Source organism: Botryllus schlosseri, chromosome 7 (assembly GCF_051294905.1).
Source record: "Botryllus schlosseri isolate E-star chromosome 7, Bs_hap1, whole genome shotgun sequence".
Classification (NCBI taxonomy): domain Eukaryota; kingdom Metazoa; phylum Chordata; class Ascidiacea; order Stolidobranchia; family Styelidae; genus Botryllus; species Botryllus schlosseri.
In genome coordinates this window covers 29,535,899-29,549,936 of record NC_137242.1, presented here as the reverse complement: position 1 = coordinate 29,549,936, position 14,038 = coordinate 29,535,899, and the positions used below count along the sequence as shown (strand labels likewise).

The window sequence follows — 14,038 nt, the reverse complement described above, 5'->3', positions numbered from 1 at the left end:
TGATCTTATCATCTCAAAACACCTCAAGACTGCGATAAGATGAAAAGATAGGAAGGTCTCGTAACGACTTGGAATAGTCTTTGAAATCAGACAATCACCTTGGCCTAAGCGACGTAAATAAGAGGCATGCTGAATGAAAATTAAAGTCTAAATAATAATTTCGCAGTTGCTAGAATATGTCGAACAGCCTGCAATACCACAGGGGATTTTAATGATGTCAAACCACTATATGTTATGGGTCTAGTCGTAGCCACGCCACTTGGTCCAATTTGAAATTGATTCAAAGTCAACACATCTTTGAACATGTAGCGTTAAGCAAGGTCTAAGTCTTGTCGAGATACAGTTCTGAACAAAGACCAGCATAAACGTAAACAACAACTTACGTCCATGAGTGCTTGTTGGTCGTCGCCGTGTTTATGACGCCTTGGGCGTATTGTTGTTGGGCGAAAACTACAAGGCAAATCTCGGTAAATACGAATCGTTAACATGAATTCGCATGTTTTTAATACCTTTGGAATCGGTGAGAAATTCAAGATTTTGCCAGGACCGGAAAATGCACGAGAATTCCACTTTTTCGATGTAATCAAGTAGTTTTTGCCTACTTGCGCACTACCTACATATGCAGCTATGATTTTAGACTTCTGCAAATACGCAGAGTCTTCCTTTTTTAGGCAAAGCTAGACCTAGAATACCTACATTTTATGTTATTTAAAATTGGTACTTTTACTGAGTAGCTACGATGGCTACTCAGAAGAGCTTTGGATTTTACTTGTGTCTTGTGCAATGAGCATACGTACTGCTTTGACTACCTGCTTTATTATTATGGTGGGTATAGCACATCGCAAGATTATGCCAAATATCGTTCATGGTTGGCCTAACTTTTGGATCAGGTTCGACTTCTCAGTATAATCAATGAATTGCACGAGCATTTAGTAGAGCATTAATAGTGTTGAGGACATCGAGTTGACCAAGTCGTTTCGACTCCTTCGCTTACATAGAGCTGTCATTCAGGATATAGCCTCGTAACGCACTGAGTATCCGAATGATTCCCTTACAAAACTGGGATATCTTGAACGGTATGTTCGGGAAACGTGATCTTACGAGATAACAATACGTTTCCAGACGAAGTACGAAGCTAATATCAGACTGCTATCTCGCGTTGTGGAAACCATACCTTCTCATGAATTGACCGGTAATGCGATACTTACTACCAGAAGTTTCAATCTTCAACCACTAATGAAGTACAAAGGACAGGCGTTCGGTAGAGGCATCACAATTCTTTAATCTCAAATTACATTTAATTACATATTAATCAAATCGCCGCCAAGAAATCTTCGCAAAAGCGCCCGTGTTTCGGAGGCGGTTAGAACAGCCTCGGGCGAATATGGAATGACAATTGAAATTGCTGAGAGAGATGTCTGCTTGTAGGCGTATTCGTGTTGAGTCGTAACTGAAATGAGCTCTACTGTGAATTGTGGAAGATAAAAGCCGAGATGGATTTCATATGGAATAACTACTTTATTCAGGTAATCATATTTGATAATAATCAATCGCTGTATAGACAGTAGACACAGCAACTAGACGTAGATTGTCCAAGAAAACATGGTAATTGGGCGGAAACGAGGCGTGGCAAAAATGTAATCAGCGTCGGACGAGAAAATTTTCTGCTGTTCCAAATCAGATTCGACTCGACACATTTTCTTTTTAACTTGGATTAGACGTGAAATTGAATTAAATTTCGAACCACAAAGAAATACAACTCACAGGTAAGTTAATATTAAATCAGAGCTGATCCTCATAAGCACGAGAATGGCAAATATCTGTACAGCAAACTTGGCTCGTTTCGCACTATACAGTTCTGATGCATTTTCAGGATAACCAGAAATTACACCAGGATTCAAATGAGAGCGTAAAACGTTTCACAAATTGATAAATAAAGACTCTCTCTCTCTCTCTAGTTGTCCAACCCAGTCTGATTCCCACAATCTTAAACAAGGTGTAGGCCAGGGGCGGGCAACATACGGTCCGCGGGCCGGATCCGGCCCGTGACGGGATTTTGTGCGGCCCGCCGACAGTTTTCGGTCATACGTGATGATGTGGCCCGCGTCGCCGCGTCTATAGGGCACAAACATTTTCGACCATCAACATTACCAAAACAAAGCGACGTTCCAATACAACTGATGTCCACCGCATTGGCGTAGCCAGGGACGAATTGGGCCATGCCATACCCACTTTTTTCGAGGATATTCGTAATATCTATAAATAGTATAATATTTTCGGGCAAATGGATTCAAACTAAAAAAATTTGCGCGCTTCGCGCGATTTAGTGTTATTACGTATACGTGTCTTGATTGTGGGAATACAGTATCATAGATACACCAGAATCGCCCGAGGCCGTGGGGTTGCAGGATTCTTGAATGAATTATTAAATAAGAATGAACCCGCCCGAAGTGAATAATCTGCGACAATGTTCTTATGGCATGATCAATGCTCCAAATTATAACTACGTGCCGTAAATTTTCGACAAAACCACTTGCTTATACAAGCACCCATATCATTGATCAGATTCATTCATTTATTCAAAAAATTTTCGCGCTTCGCGCGACTGGAAGCCACCTACACGCTGATTTTCTAGCACATTCATATCACTGATTTAGGCTGGACCGTGAGTTGGTCGCCTAATACCAGATATAGTTCGCATCTGCTATAGAATGTGTGCGTCTCTGAATTGCATGTGCAAAGGGTAGGATGGACAGATCTGTGGCGCGTTCCCACGGGGGGAGTTCCCACAACTCATAAAAAATTTCAGGAATTCGGCCCGCCTTATCTTCATGTTCCCCTATCCGGCCCGCCGAGTGGAGAAGTTGCCCGCCCCTGGTGTAGGCTATACTGGATGGATTAGAGAGATATTGACAAGTCAACGTATCTCTTATAACGTGGGCGTGCAGGCCTACAGAGGTGCGGTTGGAATACCGCGCCTGTGACGATTTTGAAACCGTAAATTCTTCTTTTACAGGCTTGAGGTTTCCACGATTCCCTCAAGCTTGTCTCGATTACGTTGCTGACAGTGTTTACTTATTGCTTGATTGTAAGCGTTAAATCGTGTAAGCTTATTTCTGTATGGATTATTATTCGGTACTGGCTGTTTGATGAGGCATTTTCTAGATCGAGGACCGCAATCAACATCTGAGCTCATTCGTGGTTCGCACTTCAGTAAAATTGGGATTATAAATAAAAATTCTATAGTTTATTTGATCACTCACTGAAGACATATCGTCGCTGAGGAATCAAAGTAGCTTATGCCCATTTTTGAGAAAATTAACTTTGTGTAAAGTTTTCGTTTTCTATCGGCGAAATCTTGTTCGTGATCAAGCCTGACAAACGTGAACAATGAACATGGCAAAGATATGGCCAAAGATACGAATATTTTACAAACTTGATGTTCTATCAATTTGAAAATTGGATTCCTTATTATGGGCAGTTATAGCAGCGCTGGTTCCTCAAATGTCAAAAATCAACATGCTTGGAGCCTGGGTAAAACCCAAAAACATCGAGACATATCCTAAACTAAGGCTTACATGAAAGTATGAGCATTGAGCAATTGAGCATTGAGCAACGTTGAAATCATAACAGTTTCGGGATACAAATCAATTCTTCTACACAGTGTAAAATAAAGTAGGCTACAGTTAGTGGGATCCTCAGATTCGCCGAGAACAAATATGCCAGTTCGGTTTACTGTTCACAATTTTCACCACAAGATTCCGATAAAATGAAAAGATAGGAAGCTGAAGAAACGGCCTGGAGCAGTCTTTGAAATTAGCCACCCATCTGGGTGTAAAGATGAGACATATATGGAATGAAAAGTAATATTTGCTGTCTATTTGATATTCCCTTGATAAGACAATTATATGTATCAAATGCAGTTTCAAGCATCGCTCGTCCAACCGCAACTGCTCATGATTCCCAAGCCAGAGGCATTTTTGTTTACAGTCTCGTGTGTTCAGATTTTGTGGACGATATGGCAGATTTGCGAAGCGTCAAAAGGCGAATCACATCACCGACATTGCACGATAGAAGCCAAGCTGATCGTTTGCTCGCACAAGAATTTGAAAAGCGTCCCAGGTGCGGAATTGCAAATTCATACCGTATAGCGTAGGCTGTGATACTAAACTAACATTTGTATAAAAATGATGATGTACCTGTACTCAAATAGTAGCAGAAGTATCGTGTTGCATTTCTACTCAAGTGCAAGTAGTGTTAATCTGGAAAGAGATTTGTCAAGGATATAATCTAATCTAATGTATAAAGAATACGCAGTAGAAGGAAACAGTGGAAGGAGCCATTACCCATACCTTTAGGAAATTACTTCGTGTGGTAAGAAAAGGTTAAGGTCTGAATAGTTGGCTCATTTTGAATTGAAAAGGGAGTAAATAGTTCTATTTCTATTTATTTCTAAGGTTGTGCATTTAAAAAAATCGAGTTGCCGAACAACTAGAATACATGCGTCGTCGTTTGGCGTAATCGTGATAACAGCGTTCTGTTTTGCGATGCCATCACTACCGACAGTGGCGTAGCGAGTGGTAGAGTTTTGGGTGTCGAGACCCTTACCATTTAAACTCGTAACTCCGTCATTTTGAAATGCCGATTCTATCCCCAATATGTCATAGCTCATTTGCAAAAAAGGCTATCCGATTTCGATAAAATCAAAATGAATGAGTTGCGTCGTAATTGAATCCAGTTAATAGTAGTTCCAGTTCTAGTTGCGTATTTTGAAAATGCAGTAGTTTGTACAAGTCTGTTACCTTGTAGACTGATCATACTTTTCTACGCCTATAATTGATTTTTGTTCTGTGTTTTATTGCAGAATGGCACCCAAACGCGACTATTACCAAATTGCTGCTGGACAGCAATATGATCACAGCAATCAAAGACACCAACTTTCGAGCACTTCCTTCATTACACAATTTAACGATCGCAAGCAATCATCTTCGGGCTCTGAGCAACAGCTCATTCTCGTAGGTCCACAGATTATTGCTATTGGGCTTGGTCACATGGTACGCAGGGAAGGTATATCAGGGCTACCACTAAGAATGCGAGCATTTCTGCCTAGGTATTTTTGGCATGTACAACCAGAGGTGGACAATATAGTCACTCAAGTAGGAGGAGAAGTAACTCAGTAAAATTCGACTCAATTCCATGTACAAGTAGTGATATCTAAGACATGTCGAAACTGCTCAAGTGTACGTAGAAAATAAAAGTTGTGAAAAGTACTAAATAATTAGTTTTCAAAAGTATTTTTAACACTCAATCAGTGGCCATTTCTAGATATTGCATTATTCATGTTCGCGACCAACGCATAATTACCTATGAAACTATAGTAATTGACGCGATTCTCAAATATATATCAAATGCCCGTGCGGTACAACGTAAATATGGTGTATTCGTGACGGTAATTTCTCTCATAGAAGTGATCCAATGATATCCTAAAATTGCTTTCTACGTTACAAAATCCAAAGTGTTTCAAGTAAGTAGTTTTGCGTTAAACTATTCAAGTAGAAGTACAATCAGTCTTTAGCCACTTGAGTAAATGGTGCAAGAAAATAGTACTGTTCGAGTACTCGGAACCAGTAGAAGTACTGCGTTAGGGACCACGTCTGAACCTCACTGATTTTAATATTGTTTCCTGCTTCCGTTTTCAGATAATTGCCAGTTATTATAGAATGCACCACCTTTATTTATAACCGAATATCTTGATTATAACGGCTAATATTCTTGAAATTTTGTTCAGGGGATTGAAGCATCTGGTTTATCTTAATCTCGCTCACAACAACCTAACGTCTATCACGCGACAAATTTTTGGAAGCGATTTGAAAACTTTACTTCATTTGCATCTCGAGTTCAATAAGATCCGAAAGATTCCTCGTGATGTCTTCGACAATCTAATCAACTTGAAGGTAAGTATGTGTCATTACAATGTGGTATCGAGAGATTACACCTCCGGGTCATCTGGTGATGAAATTATTACTAAACCCGCAGAGGGGGTCAGTAACGAAGCATTGCTATACATCTTCTGAGTACTCAATGAAGTTCTACCTACTTCTACGGCTTGCTCCTGCTATACTTCTAATTGAGTACAAATGTAAGACTTGAGTAGCGACGTAGAATACTAGCCACACTAGATAATTATAATTGTCTTATTTTAGTAATTAGAATAAAATGCCAGTAATCTAGTTCTATTATAATTTGCGGAATATTTCATTGCTCTCATTTTAATTTTAATAATATTTCTGGTTTTCTGAAAATGCTACGGGAGAACTGTATCGCGGGAAACGAGCCAAGCTTGCTGGACAGTCATATGCCATTCTCATGCTTATGATAATGATCTATGATGTGACATGAACTGGGGTTGATTCAGTTTCAAAGTTTTCGCGAATTTATTTATTCTAATTTAGAAAAAAAATTGTAGCTATAATCCTAATTCTGTTCTAATTTGGAAAAACTGGGTAGCTTAATTCTAATTCTAATTCTAATTTGGAAATGCTGTATAGTTTCTGGCCGTCCAACTCTGCATAAAGCATATATCTACGAATATACCTCACGGGGAATCCAATTGTCACAAAATCACGTTCAATATTCTGAACATACAAATATATATACAACAGATGCACACATATGCAACATGTTCTGAACATTCTGATATGATCTGACACTTCTGTTTTAGGAGTTACATTTGGAACAAAACAGTCTTACTTTGATTCACAAGCATTCCTTCAACAAGTTACGCGCGATTCAATGGTTGACTATCGATGTAAGTGTATTATCATTCATTTCTAGTAACATATTATGTCATATACTTACCTTGATACCATTCCCATTGTACGTTTAGCATAATTATTTGAATAACGCAAGCGTGGACTGGTTTCGTTCGATCAACAGTACTTTACGGCACTTCTCCATGAGCCATAATCCTTGGATATGCGACTTTCGCACGTGCGAATACAGAAAGTGGTTGAATACATTAGCCAAAACGCGCAGAGAATTTCACAACATGGTCAATATTCGGTGTTGGTGAGTTGCAATTTATTCAGGTTATTCATGATTATGTTTCAAATTGTCAGTTACTGCTTGCTATTCTCCGAAATGACAGGTAAATTAGTAGAGTCGAGAGAGAAATAGGCCCAACTTTGAATGAAAATCGTGTATCTCTGACGTGCCCATTGTCCAACGGTCAACATATTTTGCATGGATTGGTCTACTTGGGTAGCGAGGCTATATTATACTGAACAATATACAGCGAACATAATGTACTACCAGATACCAGTGGAATATCCCTGACAGACTCGTACAAACTACCAATATGGCTAGTTGACAGTTGACTACCTATATGACAACGATGAATACTAGTCAGCCCTCCAGATTATCAAACCGCAGTCTAACACAGAGGTGTCAAACTCAAATTACGTCGCGGGTCGGATTCACACCTTCAAATCGTTCGCGGGCTGCACCAGTCAACTGATTCGAAAATTTTACCTAATTCCCCTGCTTTTCAATCCAACACTATCAACTTTAAACAGTCATATCACGGACCATAGGAGAAGGGCTTTTATTCGCGAGCAATGGAATTGGTTAAAATTCCTTGATTGACCTTGTGTTTATGAACCCCTAAAACAGTGGCGGTGACCATTATATAACTCGGCTTAACTCTATGTTACCTTTACTTTAGCCGTAACGTGGCGTTAGCCATGTGTGTGCGTTGTGAGGATCACATGAGATTCAACTGTAAACTCGGACGTTTCAATTTGGTTCACTATTATTAAATCGCGATTCAGGTTTCTCTGAATTCTGAGGACCTTTTGAGTTGGAAGTGACACAGCAGTGTGACCACAGATATTTGAATGATATTTTTGTGTAAAAAATATATTCTCCATGTAAACTGCATGTAATGGTTCGACATTGGCGTTTTCGCTTGTGTGAATAACTATGCTTATTGTTCCATTTCCCCAGAAAACTCTGGACTCAACGTGCACTTTTTTTCTTCTCCAATTGGGTGTCTGTGACCGACTTGTTCCTATAGTGGTAACTCGAACTGGAGTGAAACCACAACACCAGAGTCGGGTGGTTATAATGGGGCGTATGAACATACTCAACATTTATTGCTTTCTTGAGAGATTATTTAATGGAAGTGTTTTCTTCAAAACATCCCAACATTTGTTGCATAGCCTATGTGTTGGATATAAAGCATCTTTCAATCTACTCAGATTGCTTCACGGGCCAGATGAAATCATCTGGCGGGCCGTATGTTTGACACCTCTGGTCTAACATATCATATCGACCTCGCATACCGACACATGCGCATTCATTTTAGTCCCTTACTTTTACGTTATCGTTTCTTATATACAGTAGGCATGCTTTGTATTTACATGCTGTTGACCAAAGGTGGGTGTCTGATTAGAAGTCTACTCCAGGTCGTTTCGGCAATCTCTTATCTTTTCATTATATCGCAATCTTGCAGTGTATTGATTCGATTACAATTTTAATAAAATGATGATTACAATATCTAACTACTGAATTTTTAGTAGCAAATTTTGAGAAGTTAGCAGTTCTAGTTAGTTTTATTTGCGCATTGTAAAGGAAAATATAGTTCCCGAACAACTGGAAGACACGTTTCGCGTGGTTCGTGATACCGATGTACTGTTGTGTGGTGTTCTTACAGCCATTCCTGTCTCAGAGTCGTCGCCACTAATGGGGCGTAGCAAGGGGTGGATTTGGGGGTCGAAACCTTCCCTTTTCAAACTAGAAACCCTAGCCTTTTGAATTACCGATTCTATATCTAATATTTCCCAGCTCATTTGCAATTCAGTGATTCGTATTGTCTATTTTCAGTTAGTTTTGTTTTAGTTAATTGGTTGCATTTTTATTGGTCGTTAGTTATACATTTGAACATGCACAATGAGAACTATAAATCTGGTTACAAGACGATCAAGCAAAAAGAATGTACTGTGAATGCTTGCGGAATATGCTGGGCTATGAAATGATCATCAATATACTCAATACCTGGAATCGTTCCATTGCAGCCATGGTTACTCACCGCTGACGACAATTGATTCTGCTTTTCTTTGCGCATCGCCAAGCCACGTCGGCCATCTCAAAGTCACGGCGAGTAAGTTTTTTTCCGATGCTGACAGCATGTAACTTATCTATAGCTTATACCCAGAGGAGATCGAAGTAGTCAACGATGGTAATCGAGTAGAAGTGGGAGTAAGACGTACATATCAACTCTATTACAAGTCGGGAGAGACAGTATTTTCTGGCGTTTGTGTATTTTGGTGTTGACTTTAATCAAAATACGCCAACCTACCCAACAGAAGGGGTTCACGTACGATACAAAATAGTACATTGACGTATTTGTTCGCCTCGATCATTCGAAATGCCATGCATGTGACGTCATATGTGGCGATACGACTACTTCTACTTCTAACTGAGTAGAAATGCAGGGGGGCATTTTTTACTTCTACTTGAATATCGACGGTGACTACTTAGACCGTTGTTATGGTAATTTGACTCACAATAGTCATGCAAGCAAATCCTGAAACTTTTACTTACTTTGCAAAATTTCAAATGTGAAACGGTAGTAGTTTGCCTATAAAACCGTTGAGCAGAAGCGAAACTACCTTAAAGACATAACCATTTTAATAGTAGTGCAATGAGGCCGCTGATATTTGAGTAATCGGAAAAAAGTTTAACTACTTCGTTTCTGACCATCCGCCGATTACGTTCAGAATGAACTTCTCAAAATCAGAAAGATTGAAATCAGACCTCTTTTTAGAAGGATTTGTCCTTGTTTTCAAGAAAAGTGAATGGTCGTCCGAGGACGACAAAATGACGTCTTTTTTCGTTAGTTCCTTGTTCTTTCAATAAAACCTTTAGATGAGACGTAGTTATTTCCGAAAAGCCAGCTTATTAATTGGATCAGTTTCGAGAATCTTGAAGGTTGTATATAATTTCAATGATATTTCGCGTAAACAATTTCACGATCACGTTAGAAATGATCATTCTTTGCTGGCAAAACTAGAGGTAACTGCAAAGTAATCATGGGCTGTATCCGGAAAACAAATTTGATATGGTGGCGTTTGTAGCTTTTTCTTGCAACTACCTAAAGGAAACGTAAAACATAATCGCAAGTAAAGGTATCAATTGTAGGCTACTTCCGTTTTAATTGCCTGCACAAAAAAATCGTTATTGGGTTCTGTGTATTTGTGTGATTTCTATCCGTGTAATTATTACAGATAGCACCGCATCGTTACCATGCAAGGATTCCTCGCTGAAATCGCCGTGGACGATATTATCTATGAAAAAGAACGGAACCTCGGCTTGTCATATGCCAGTGGGGCATCTAGACGAACGACTCGTAGTAAGGCAAGGAGAATTAGTTATACAAGGTGAGATATACACTGTTTTTAAGAGATCGACGGAGTTTTTTTTTGTAATACAATGTGCATCTATTTTATGTTGTTAGTTCAAGATTACATAACAGAGATGGTTGGTTCTCGGGTAGAAGTAGAAGTAGAGATTTGCAAGTAACTCTAGTTTTGCATAATAAAACAGAAAACTGTCAGCTACAAGTACAAGTAGTCGAGGAAGTAGGGAGAATAGGAAACATTTATTTGAAGTACTTCAAAGTATTTCATTACTGATGCCTATAGGGCTGGGAACATTGATTTGAGTATTCGAATCTGAATCTTGTGGTGCATTGATTTGATAAAAATTTTAATGAAATGATGATGAAAAGTATTAGTTGTCATGATTCGAGTCGAGTAGTAAAAGTGACTTTACCGAGCGCTGGAATCATACCACGAATGCTACTATAAAAGTTATTTATCTACGGGAATTATAGCTTCGAAACTATTCTTCACTGCGGAAGGCTGTAAACCTCGATTGGTCGTATACCAGCATATGAAACATGAATTGTAAGGCTACAAATTACCTTCACATGGTGTACGACCGGCATTATATTCTTTGTGGTAGATTATAAGGTACATGCAGTACAGTGGTCGGGAACATATGGCTCGCGAGCCATATACGTCTCTTTTGGGCATTAGATATGGCTCTTTGCGAAATTTTAATTTTTGTGCTCAGTTTACCAATATTGCAGCAACTTGTTATTAAATCTTCCGCCTGTATCAAAATGCAGTTTTCAGATACGCATTGGTCAGAAATGAACTGCAGTGGAAGTGACACTCACAATTACAATTTCAAATTACAAACAACGCCATAGCTATCCTCGTTCTTGATTCCTAACGTATAACTTTGTATAGCCGCTGTTAGCAAGTAGGCGTGTGGCGTAACGTGGTGTTACTGCTGAATACTTTGGGGATCGAGAATTCGAATCGGAATCAGCGCGACAATTAAATTCGATTGATATCAGTTAATATAAATTCTATGATAGTTACGATGAATTGCGCTACCACAGGGAAGGCCTGGCCTGGCTCGGCCGTGCGTCACCTATGCCTCACCTCTCTTTTCACGCTTTATTTTCAAACAGTAAATAGGCAAGTTGCGTGATTTTTACAGTAAAAATGGTCGAAATCTAGTACACATAGGTGAGGCACTGCCTCCCCTGACCCCGCTTCACTGACGCATCACACATTGCAGTGGGTATGCAATAGGCATACTGCACTGCTGTATAGTGACCATGTTTGGCTCCAAGAAGTCGTGATCCGGCTCCGACCCGGTCCGACCAAAATGGAAAAAATCCGGCCGGATATCCAATACGGCTCCGGTCCATGCTCCGCACTACTTCCTACGACCCTAAGTGCATGCATTGCATAATTTGAATTAAAATGTTGTACTCGATTCTTACCGCGGTATAAGTCTGAGGTAGGTTCTGGTTTCGTGTACCATGGGTGCATATTCACTTCCATATATCAGGGGTGGTGCACGGGTGAAAAAAACACACCTTTTCCGCTAAGAATGTACGTAAATGTAGAGGATATGTTTGTGAAGTTTGATTGCTTATGTCTTAGGAGCGCACAAGAACCATTCGGGAAGATATTGCTGTCTACCGGAAAAAACGCACAACTTGAAATGTACGGATGTGAAAGTCACGTCTCGCAATTTCAACCAGACCAAAACAGATAACAAGTCGGCCTCGCAAGGAGCGGCTTTAGCGATTTGCATCATCGCCTTTACTGCGCTTCTCTGCGGCGCCGTTTATTTTTGCAGGAGAAAAAGAAGGCAGTATGGGGTTCTGCGAGATACGGTAATCTATCTTAATCTGTAAATACATAGATGCATAATAGGAGTGTTTACCACAGCAGGCTTCCGTCACAGTTGGACAACTATCATTCTAGTTGTTTAAGTAGACAGATTACAGTGATATGCTGGTAAACCAATTGTAATCTAATTTGTAAAATGTTTCTATACTCTCATTTTAATTCTAATCTAATTTGAAGAAGCTGAATATTCTCTATTTTTTCAGATCTGTACCGAACAGTGAACATGTTCAACACCGCCTTGTCAAATTAGAGGTGCTCAAAGTAGTCCAAAAATGACATAATACGAGTAGAAGTACTAAAATAAACTTTAAGTGAATGTAGAAAATGTGGCTAACACAGAATGACTAATCGTCTTTAAATAGATGATAGCTCAAGTTTAGTAAAATAAGAAATCGGTCACTTCAATGCAGAGGTATGGTAATTTATTCAGCAAGTAGAATTAGAAGTATCCGTGTAAATCTCTACTTCATCACAAGTAGAAGATGAGATTTGCAAGAGATTTCCAAACTACTTCAAGTGGGATGGGAAATGAAAGTCTGAAAATACGCTGTATTGCAAATGAGTGTGAGTTCTGCTGTATTTAATAATGCTATATTACCTTTGGTTTACATTTATCAGCATTTATAAAAAACTCGTTTTGTGTTTCAACAGGAAGTGCCGCCTAACAACGACGAAAAAGTTGAGGAGTCTTCGAATTTCTCGCGAAATTTATCTTACAACGCGAAAATTTCGGAAGTCCAAGAGGCCTGTGTTTGAAGAGCAAGCTTTGTTTTTCTGTTTTTCTTTATTCAATTCGCCATTGCCTATTTCTTACGTATGTAACTGTAAAAGGTTCGGATTTTATCCGGTGTAGCTAATTCGCTGCACTCGAGTGTTATCAGATTGTACATCACTTTTGCCGGCATGATTCCTTTGATAAAATTAGTATAATAAGTAATAACGAACATCTCGATACCTAGAATGCAAGGCTGCTGACGAAGCTGATGTATCACTGCCAAAGCAGACAGAAAGGTGGATTTGGTGTTTAGCTCTGGCCAGTGCTTTACGACCGACAGGCGATACGTGGGAAATTTACTGGTTTGAGGACCTTTCTCCACGAAGAATTAGCACCAGATACATAATTCACCACCGTATGCATACCGTGTCTTATTTGATAACCACCAGAAGATTAGTCTATCGACAGAAGGGAAATTCCTAATGGAGGAGCAGGTGATTGATACGATTCGGAATCGTGTACTAGGCCTTGAATGGTGGGAGTCTTACGGCATCTCATCATGACGTCAACACAATATGGATTATTTGTAAAGTTCAATCATGTGACTAGCCACGACTGCCACGAAATTGATCACAGTTATAAAACACATAAACTAATATTAATTCGTTCCTTTTCCAACTATACCGAATTCATTGCACTCTGTAAGAATATTACATATTCATCACTCTAGAACTGTCACTCCCACCAACTTGCGCTGCTTTGTATCCCATTACACGTTTTCTACGCTTCGTTACAATCAATCGAGATTTCATGAATAAACTAAATTATCGAAACTATAAAACACCCGTGGAAAATAAAACTATCGCTGGCCAGGGGCCGTGTTATTTTGATACTCGGAAAAAAAGTCTCTCATCATCACTCAACGTAGCATCATTACTATCAATATACACGTTTCGCATTCCAGTATTTCAATTATTGTGCGTAGCCCTAACCGAAAACCGTGAATCATAATAACTTCATATCATCATCACTGGTTTATGAGCAATTT

At 39.4% G+C, this 14,038-nt stretch overlaps 1 protein-coding gene across 1 annotated transcript; it reads left to right on the top strand.

Annotated features, from left to right (window-relative positions):
- Nucleotides 1-1,288: 1,288 nt before the first annotated feature.
- Nucleotides 1,289-13,215, top strand: LOC145443444 (uncharacterized). Its single transcript, XM_080321411.1, has 10 exons — nt 1,289-1,526; nt 4,005-4,122; nt 4,865-5,015; nt 5,789-5,954; nt 6,722-6,808; nt 6,887-7,068; nt 9,075-9,160; nt 10,287-10,439; nt 12,024-12,259; nt 12,927-13,215. The coding sequence occupies exons 1-10, from the start codon at nt 1,494-1,496 to the stop codon at nt 13,029-13,031; spliced, it is 1,317 nt and encodes a 438-aa protein (XP_080177537.1). The 5' UTR covers nt 1,289-1,493; the 3' UTR covers nt 13,032-13,215.
- The last annotated feature ends 823 nt before the right edge of the window (nt 13,216-14,038 follow it).